The following is a 10,087-nucleotide window of genomic DNA, read 5'->3' on the forward strand; positions in this document are numbered from 1 at the left end:
GCGGCCATGACAGTGGGATTCCTTCGACGTACCGTGTGACGCCTCGACGTGACCAACGGTCCTAATGGGGCGGGGCTCGTAAACAGAGAAATCTAAATAAAGGATCGTGCTGAAATTTACCCCAAAGTAACTCACTTTTTCAGGACAAGTACAAGGTAAGTTTCACTCGCGTTATGTTCCACCATGAGCTGAATGTGTGGTTGCACGGTGACGATGCTGGAGGGGAGCACGGGCCAGCCGTTTGTACTCCATGCAACTGAAAAGAATTTAATCTGCCTTGTGCGACGCCATCACTGTGTGTAAAAGCCAACAGACAAAATGGCGAAATTGCCGAAATTTTCTGGCAACTCATGTCCTGGCGTCTGTGAAAATGATCGAGAGTTGTCGGCGAATGCAGGCGGCTAAGCCAGAGCGGCGTGCACGGCGCAGGATGTGGTTTGTTCTGAGCTAATTCCCGTTACAAGTGCACCTTTTTCTTTCTGACGATAATGGGCCTCAATGAATGAAGTGGGTTTGGCAGACTCGCCATTTCTAACCACGCACGTACACAGACTGGGGCCAACACACCGGTAAGGTTGCAAAACGTGCTTTCCCGGTGTTCAGATACGTCTTATTTCCTCCATGCAGGTAAATCTCGTGTGATGCCGATTCGCCGAGCAGCAGCGACTCCAACCCAGGAGAAGGCCCCCTCCGCTGCAGCAGAGAAAGGTTAGGCCAGGGGTGCCTTAAACTAAGGACCCGTGAACGCACCATCATCTCTGACACAGGTTCCACTGTGGTCACAGGACCCATTCACAGCCCAGGCTGTCTATGGAGTCTGGAGATGGATGTGTGGGCATGCCAAGTGTGTGTTTACATGCCTCCTCCACAGAAACACATTTAACACGCTGTCAGAATCAACTACTGCAACATCCTGAGCACTTGCAAATCAAAAGAGTAATATAATCAGCAGGATATCAGCAGTCACAGGGCCAAACAGTGTGTCACTATGTTATCAGACACAACACAACTAAAGTCAGTTGCAGGAATAGGAAAACAACTGGCATTGACCTTTAAGCTCTCCTTGAAGATGGGGAAGTCCTATAAATTCTGCTATTTCAGTGGCTGAGATGCATATCATGCAACCGCAGCACCTCAAGTTAGATTCCTGCAGGAGACTTCTGTTGCATGTTGTGCTCTCTCTGCGTCCCATGTTAGCTCTCAAGCGTGTCTCAAACTACTTCCAAATGAGCCTAAATATGTTGGGGAATCTTTATTTGGGAGTTCTAACATAATGACCCAAATTGTTCGCCACATTGCATATAATTATTCACATTTTTCCCCAAACCAGAACAAACAAAAATAGAAAACAGCAGACAGTTTCCATAGTGGAAAAGTCAGTCATGAATGGTTCTCAGCGTGGTATTTTAATGAGCACGACCGATATATCAGCAGGGTGATATTGGCCAATAATAGATCAGAATCTGAGCATATGTTGTCAGTATCGGCTGAGGTGAAAACTTCTTGTTTTTAAAGAATACAGTGCAGGAATTGATGCTTGCGATGATTTGTGATTAGAACATTTCATGTGTTAACTGAGTAATGTTTTACTCTCTTATATAATAAACTGTATATTTAGTAGTTTAAATATCTACAGGCCAGTGAATACTTACATGAGATGATCTAGTGAACCTGACTTGTCAACATCTATTCCTGTATTGAAAGTAGTTCAGTGTTAATATTACAGTTTTTAATTACACATTCAAGAGCTTTGGTCCTCAGGGCCGGCTGCTCTTCAGCTCTGGGTACCCAGATAAAAAAAAAGTTTTCTCTTCTACACTGTCGTCTATAAATAAAGGTATAAAGTCAAAAAGTAATTGTAGTGGAGAAAAAAAACATTATTTGCACTGTCCTTGTGTGTTTCTGATTTAACTTGATTCCAATGGCTCTCTCCTCTCAGAGCCTGAAGCCTCCTCGGAGGAGTCGCCCTCTGCTGACGAGGAGCAGGCTGCGTCTTCAGCCGCGACAGCCGAGGTCGAGGAGGCCGAGGCCACGGGTGAGACGGAGCCCACAGAGAATGGAGAGAAAGCTGAAGGAGCCGCAGAGGAGAAGGGAGGAGAGGGGGCGGATAAGAAAGAGTGAGTCTCACCAGAGAGCGAGTCTGCAACTCTGAGAACATTGCGATATTTCACTCTGATAGCACTTTTATCTGTTTATATTATCCTTACCTCTGCTGGATAACGGCAGACTGCCCCTCCCATGGCTGTCGTGTTGCGTTTCCAAAAGATGTGACCTGTCACAGTCATAATCAGTAGGTAGATATCAGACAGATGGACCAGTCCCTTTGTCCGCAGTCTTGGGGGAGACCAGGAGGAGAGGCCGTTGTCGTCATGAAAGTCTGATGATTTATTAGCAGCTTAGCTCATATCTGAAAAGACAGAGCAGCATTATGTACTACAAGCTACAGACAGTCAGAACAATGTTTAAAATATCTTTTTTTGTTTTTTTCCCACATATGCAAATATAAAATTAGGCAAAATCTTTACCAAATTTTAGGAAAAAGCCCCTGCAGTTAAATGTAGGTGATCCAGTTGTTTGGACTTCATCACGAGCCTCATGTACAAACGTTTGTCATGAGAAAGTAACAACCTTTTGTTTTGACCCATAACTCTGTAATCTTTGTAATGTCTCCTCCTTCCCTTCTCCCAGACCTTGACAAAGACCTTGATAAACTTTAACTTTTTTTTGCATCTAGTTTAGTACAGTAGCAATTCAGTCAGGGTCAAATGACCGTGGTGATCACTAAGACAGACCTTCTAAATCTTCATTTTGTCTTTCCCATCGGTGACAAATGGACAAAGTGACAAATGCAAGGACTGCGCGGCTGGACAGTGTGCAACACACTGCTATGTTCTCCTACTAAGGTGAGGATGTGATAAAGATAAGGGTGGTAACGATCATAGTGAAATATCGCTTCTAAAGAAACGACCCACTTCACTGAACTTGTGTCTTGCTCCTTTCGGCGACAGGTTGAAGGACGGCTACAAGTACGAGAAGTCCAAATCCAAGAAGGTGAAACGGACGATTCCTGCGTGGGCTAGCGTCACTGCCAGCAAAAAAGTTCCTGTTACCAACTTTGCAGGCACTCAGCACAGAGTGGATAGTATCATCATCGAAGCTATTCAGGTGTGTGCAGACTCTCAACACAGCAGCCACCTTTTTTTGTTTCGTTGTTTTAAAAAGCAAGCGGTGCGAATTCTTGTTTACTTTTCTTCGCAGGATTGTAACGACAGAACTGGAGTTTCGTACAAGTCCGTCCTGAAATATATTGTGAAGAAATACCCGGGGATGGAGATTAGTAAGAAGAAGTTTCTCATAAGGAAAGCAATGAAGAAACATTTGGAGAAGGGCAACATCAGACAGGTAATCATCTCTAATATATCATATATGGGCAACACAGGACTGGTAAAATACATGTGCTTTGTTTCAGTGGAACATGATATAAATTGTAATTGACTGGTCTTTATGGTCCACTCCACTTGTAAACTGTGATTTTTTTTTTTGTAACACAGCTTGTTAACTGTGTGTAAAGAACAACATCATCTGAGTTGATTTACATCTGGAGGAGGTGGGGCTACTCCTCCAGAGTAGAGGAGAGAAAAATATCAATGTGGTGAAAAATTAGTATTGAAACCATCTCAAGTAATCAGAATCTTGATATTATAGCTAAGCTTTGATTGGACAATCTGTGTCCGGTTGAGGGTTTTATGAACAGTCTATGTCACAGATGTTGTTTAGAAACCCAGGAAACGAGTGAGGTCTGTTTACTCTTGTTTTTTTCTCCGTCTCTCTCATAGCTGAAGGGTAAAGGTCTCTCAGGAACCTTCGCCATTGGGAGGCAGTCCACGTCGTCTAAGGTATGTTACAGCACAGGGAGGCAGTGCGTTGTGTATTTTCCTGTCAGGGAGCATCAGCTTCCCTGTTTCTAGTCTCTGAGATAAGCTAAGCTACACTTTGAGTGGTATTGATCTTCTCATTTAACTTTCGGCATGAAAGCACACAAGTGCATTTCCCAAAATAACAAACTATTCCTTTAAGTCACGAATGAAGTTTCAGTCCTGTCTATCCTAGTTTGGACTTAAGTGTTTCTTCGTTGATTTGTGCTCAACAGTAGGAGATCACAGTACATTATGTAACGATCTAAAGCTTATGTTATATAGTCAACAGTTTCCTTTTCCCATTTTCCCCTATGAGACTGGGATGTGTTTGGTTGTAATCGTCATGTCTGTAAATGGATGGTGTTTTAGAAAGCTGCTCAGAAGTCTGAGTCTCTGGGAGACGCTCTTCCACTCATCATCACTCGGCTCTGTGAGCCCAAAGAGGCGTCCTACTACTTGATCAAGAAATACCTTGAGCAGCACTTCCCCAGCCTCAACATAGAAAACAGGTACGGACATCACATTTACTTTTTCCCTATTGAATGTTGTTTGAGAATTTCATTGTTGATTCACCACTTATTTTTATTAGCAGGTCTTACATCAAGTGTCATAAGTTTCCAGAAAAAAACAAAATATGGAGCTATGAAATGAAGCTGAAATGGCAGATTTCCTTGATAATAGCAGACTAATCAATTCCTGGTCAAAACTGGAATAAAATAGAAGTATAACATGTTTTTCATCACTACAGTAATAGCAATCATTCAAAATGTATCAACCAATTTTAAAAAGGTAAAAACTGCAGCAATAATGTGTTTTAAAGTGAGTTTTCAGAAAGGTAACCTCAAAGATGACACAGTCACACATAGTTTTATGAGTTCCTCGGGTGTCTGTGGCTCAGAGACTTACAAAAAAGAGCTGTCTAAAGTTGTCTCCATTGAATATATGAATAATTTATTAACTCTGGTTGGTCCTCAGGCCAGAAGTCCTGAAGTCAGCCCTGGCGAGGGCAGTGGAGAGAGGACAACTGGGACAAATCACCGGGAAAGGAGCCACAGGGACTTTTCAGGTAAAGCTCTTTGTAACACTGCCCTTTTCGTTTTTCTTCCAGATTGAATCACGTCTTTAGACTCACCTGGTTGCACATAATGTCCAACTCTGGGGAAGAGAAATTTGCAACCCTCACTCTCCTCTTCATTATCTGTGCATTTGTGTGAGGATCTGCTTTGTTTCCAGCCCTGACAAAGATCCACACTGCCAGCTCGGCCATCATTGTTGTGTTACACTACTTCAGTAGAATTAGATATTGTGAGATAAAGATTCCAGGTAATACTCTCTGTAAAACATTAAACCCGGGGAGGAATTAATGTTTGTCAAGTGCCTATGTTGGGTCTACTGTCTTATTGTCATATTGGCAGCATTAAAAAACTGATTTCATGTTGAGAAGCTACAGTTTCAGTCTTGTGAAAAGATGACCCAATATCCTGAAAATGTTAATATCTGTCCCTCACAGCTGAAGCGAACTGGTAACCAGATCCTGCTGAAGGGCGGCGACCTGGAGGACGCCATCACAGCCGCCATCACAGCCATGAATGAACCTAAAACCTGCAGCTTCACAACTCTACGCAGATACCTAGTAGACGCCAACAAGGATAGAAAGGAGTACCAGTTAGGTAAGATTCCCTCTCTCTGCTGCTAGTTTCTGAACACATACACGATGACCTTTTGAACAACAAGGTTTATTCGCCCCAAAATGGCGATACTGAAAGCTTAACTCTCTTCTTCAGTGGCCAATCTGAGGAGGACCCTGACGAAGTGTAAAGTACTCGGCTGGATGGATCAGATCACCGGTCACGGCTTCACAGGCACCTACCAGCTCTCGTTCCCTTTCTACCCCAGGTACAACAACAGCTTTTGGATAGAGTTCAATTATTTAACTGTTTCATACCTTTTAAATATTATTTCAGTTTTAAGCCAGGCTTTAATTTAATTTTTAATTCACAAACTCACAGCTTGTAAACGTCTTTTTGTTTGTGTTGTTCTCCTCAGCCCTACCACCCTGTACCCAGACAAGTTCAAAAAGCTTCAGAACAAAACCACTGCGCCTCCAACCAAGCGGAGGCGGGCGGCCGACTCTTCTGATGAGGAAGAAGAGGAGGAAGAGGAAGAAGAGGAGGAGGAAGAGGAGTCTGAAGATGATGCACCCTCACGTAGGAGGTGGGTGTGCTTAGCCTAAAGTTTCTCCACAGTTATAGTCGCTTAAGTGTTATAAATGATGAAGAGTATTGGGTGGAGGGTCTCGGCCCACAGTAGACCTAGATCGATCATTTTTAGCTTTCTTTTTTTTTTTTCTTTTCTCCAGGAAATAATGCATGATTGTTGAGGTGACTGGTATTTATGAGTGAATTTAATTTGATGAGGACCCAAGTAAAAATCTGGATCGAGAGCCAGTTAAGTTGCACCATATATTCTTTCTTCAATCCTCTTGGAGTAAAGATATTAAAGGAGTCATCACCCGGAAATCGCAATTTCTCTCGTTAAATCATGCATATTGGTGTTGGACCTCTGTTGAAACTTGCCTGAAAAGCTGGAGTTTGAAAGTGGGTTATTTTTTCCGCTTTGGCTCTTTTTCCGAACAGGAATAGCGCACAATAGTGCGCGTTCCTAAAGCACGAGATTTTGACTCTTCTCCTGTGGTGACGTTACCACAGGAGGCTACTTGCATATGCATCGGCTCACAGCCGTCCTCAGCCAGAGTGAGCACGCCGAATCTGCTTATTTCTCTTTCATTTTCACGCCATACATCGTCACCACCAGCATTAAAACTCAGGTCTTACATGTAAAACACGAGTGTGAAAAGTAAGACGGGGAAAAAAAAGAATTTACCATTCAGAGACGTCCTGCTGTAAACGTGTCTCTTCCACCGTCTCTGCCTCTTCACTCTCGGTTCCTGATTCTGGCTCGTACATAAATGCCTGAATTCCGTAAGGTTCGTCATTTAGTGTGTGCGCCATGACGGGGCTGTTTATGTTTTGGAGTCTGTGTGCATGCAGGCTCGCCCCCCATTCCGGCTCTGTCCTTCCTGCGGCCAATCAACGCGCGCCTCATTACATATTAATACAATGCACATCCGAACCAGTCAAAACCTCGCGCATAATCTCACGTGAGAAAGTCGCGGTATGAAAAAGGGCCAGAACAAGCTCTATGTTTGATTTTAAAAAAAAAAAATAATAATTTCTAATAAGTTTTAAGAATTGATCCAAGAGGGACTGGATATGTAAAAAACCAGGTGATGACTCCTTTAAAAAAAAAAAAAAACAACTTGTCTTTGGAGAAGAAGATTAGTTATGTAATGTTGTCTGTTCAAATTAATCTGTGCTTTGGAGTCCATGTGCAGGCGTTACTAAATACATCTTTGCTGTTTTTCAAATAGCCTTGCACCTATTTATGATTTGTATGTAATTATATTCTTCTTCCACTTAGTAACAGCTGCCTGTTTTATTTACTTCTAGGAAATCTCAGAAGAGGCCTCCACCCAAAGCACGTCGCCCTCCACCAGCCAAGAAGTCTCGGAGCGCCAGTCAGTCGAAAGCTAGAGGAAGGGGACGCCCAACAAAGAAGTCTCCGGCCAAGAAAGCAGTCACTTCAGCCATTATGTCGGCGAGGAAAAAGACGGCGTCTAAGAAGGAATCCGCACAAACGCCATCTAAATCCACACCTGTCAAGAGAGGAGCTCCTGCAAAAAAGCCCAAAACGCCGGCAGTGAAAAAGATGACCAAAAGAGGGGCCAAGCGACCGGTGTACAGGGAGTCGTCGGGGGAGGAGGAGGAGGACGACGAGGAGGAGGAGGAGGAGGAGGAGAAGGAGGAGAAGTCTAAGGATGCAAAGGAGACGATAAAGAGGGGGTCCAAGCGATCCAAGTCTGCAGAGTCGTCCAATGAGGACGAGCCTGCACCTAAAAAGCCAGCGCCCAAAAGTAGGTCCAGGCAGGCAAAACGTGAAGAGTCATCCAGTGATGAAGCCGTAGTCAAAAAGGGGGCAAAGAGCAACAAGAAGTCCACTCGGAAGTCCAACAGAGGGAAAAACTGAGCCCAGAGAGCGGCTGCCACGGACTGGGCCGCTCTGAATATGCAGCAGTCTGCCGCTTTTGTTTCAGTGCTCTCTCTCTCTCTTTATATCCTTGTTTTCTCCCTTTTTTAACGGGGCAGTAGTTTATTTTTATTTTTTATTTCTATTGTAGAATAAGAACGTTATCCTTACCGGTTAAGTTTACTGTACGTTGAGAGTTTCTGAACCTCTTTATTCACCATGTGTAGAAAAGCTCAGTTAGCGTTGCCGTTTAAAAACAGATGTGAGTCCTGCTGCCAGATCAGGAAAGCATAGCAAGATCCAACAAACTGTAACTAGAGCCATGTAGTGACTTCCGTTTTTTATATCTGTTCCTCATCAGATCTTTTAGGTGTTGGAAGCACACGTTCCTAATATCACATGAAGCAAAGTATCAGTGTTCCGGGGGGTTAAAAATGAAAACGTCCCCTTTTTTTTTTTTAAGTTCAATTATGGGTTGAAAAGGTTGAACCGTTACTAATGATATTAATGTTTTATAAAATGCAGATTTTAAGGTTATTACAATGTTTTGGCCACGCAGCACTGCACCAGAATTTGAATTTATATCCATGTGTGTCCTCATTAATTAACGCTGATTTGATATTTTGTTTATTTAAAACGTTTAAAAAGGCCCTGAGAATAAGATTAGGCCTGCAGGTGACGGGTTGACAACTTAACAGAGGATAAAAACACTATGTCAGTATCGATTTTAAAAACGTTAGGGGGAAAAAAAAGTGTCTCTTTTTGATATGTGTGTGTAAAAGGAAAAAAAAAAGCATATACATAAATCGATTTAATTGCTTCACAACTGTAATTCAGTACCAAACTGTAAGAAATGTGTGTTGTGAATAAGACAAAGGAGGATACTAGCTCATACATACCCTGCATGCATGTATTCCTTGTGTTGTTAAGCTGTTTTTTTCAAGTCATTAATAAAATGGCTATATTTGTAAACTCTTGTTCGTTAAATTATTCTTAATTGTGTACAGGGAGAGCATTGGGAAAAAAAACGTAATGACGCATTTGGTTTTTTTATTCCAGAACTTAAAGTAGTGTCAGGTTTTTCATTTAGACGTGTTTATCAGTCATACGTGATTAGTTTGGTACATGGAGGTTTTGGGTCGGTGCTTTCTAACAGGGTTTCTGGGACAGGCAGGGGTCCCGGGTGTTTAAATGATTGACTGAGCGATATAGATGATTCACCTGATTTTAATTGTTAAACGTCTCTAAAGTTTCATTATTAACACTAATGAAAACCAAGGAGATGTTTTCCTGAAAACGCTTTGTTTCATTTCTTGAGTAAGTCAAGTTTACAATCGCAGACATTCTGTGATGAATTCTAATAACTATTTTATTATTTTGTGATAAACTATGGTGCATGTTTAAAGTTAAGCTCATTTGAATCACTTAATATGCTGTTGGGCAGTTTAATCTACATGAATGCATCTTTTTATATAAGATCATCATACGTGTGGCTGTCCTCCTAAAGTCAACATTTCATGGTCTCAGAAAAACGTCCTGATTTCAGCTTTGTGACGATGCATTTTCCAGCTAATCCAACAGGCGAGAGTTTATTCAGTTTAAGAAGCTCTCAACACCTGAAGGCAAAAAAAAATGTGAAATCTGAAAGGTAGCTGGTGACTAAAGCTGTCAGGTTAATGTGTTGTAGTAAAAAGTTTAACATATGTTAGGAGTCGATGTAGAAAGTTAGATAAAAACAGGGACTGCTCCTGGATAACGTAGACATGTGGTCCCCCTGTACAGGGTCAGACGACCTGCATTGGCTCCCTGTGGCTCTGAGATTTTACATGGATGTCGTCACTGTGTTCAGCCGACAGTGATTCTTTCATTCTCCGTCAGTAAACATGTGCACCCTACACACACACACACACTGGTTTCTGTTCCATCAAGTTGTGATTAACTGAGTGATCCTGAGCTGATATCAGTGTGTTTTATGCTCAAAGCTCCAGGATTGAGGATTGACTGCTGCATGTGGCTGCGGATGAAAGAAGGATTAACACACTTGGAAGTTTTGTTTTTTATTTATTTATTTTTTACTTTTACTG

The 10,087-nt window shown here is 42.3% G+C and overlaps 1 protein-coding gene across 2 annotated transcripts; it reads left to right on the top strand.

The window, feature by feature from the left end:
- Positions 1–2: 2 nt before the first annotated feature.
- On the top strand, positions 3–8,975 carry hp1bp3 (heterochromatin protein 1, binding protein 3). Of its 2 annotated transcripts, XM_030418542.1 has the most exons (13): positions 3–155; positions 628–708; positions 1,940–2,117; positions 2,841–2,903; positions 3,009–3,165; positions 3,259–3,402; positions 3,837–3,896; positions 4,287–4,426; positions 4,893–4,983; positions 5,428–5,587; positions 5,702–5,813; positions 5,964–6,131; positions 7,427–8,975. In XM_030418542.1, exons 2-13 carry the CDS (start codon positions 642–644, stop codon positions 8,001–8,003), a joined length of 1,917 nt encoding a protein of 638 aa, XP_030274402.1. In that variant the 5' UTR covers positions 3–155; positions 628–641; the 3' UTR covers positions 8,004–8,975. The 2 variants fall into 2 exon arrangements, with proteins under 2 accessions (XP_030274402.1, XP_030274403.1); XM_030418543.1 differs by lacking the exon at positions 2,841–2,903.
- Positions 8,976–10,087: the final 1,112 nt, after the last annotated feature.

This window comes from Sparus aurata, chromosome 6 (assembly GCF_900880675.1).
Source record: "Sparus aurata chromosome 6, fSpaAur1.1, whole genome shotgun sequence".
Lineage (NCBI taxonomy): Eukaryota > Metazoa > Chordata > Actinopteri > Spariformes > Sparidae > Sparus > Sparus aurata.

Coding starts and splice junctions, on each gene's coding strand:
- hp1bp3 (XM_030418542.1), top strand. CDS start 642: ATGCCGATTCGCCGAGCAGCAGCGACTCCAACCCAGGAGAAGGCCCCC. Junction 2,118..2,840: donor GAGGGGGCGGATAAGAAAGA/GTGAGTCTCACC, acceptor AAATGGACAAAG/TGACAAATGCAAGGACTGCG. Junction 3,897..4,286: donor GGCAGTCCACGTCGTCTAAG/GTATGTTACAGC, acceptor ATGGTGTTTTAG/AAAGCTGCTCAGAAGTCTGA.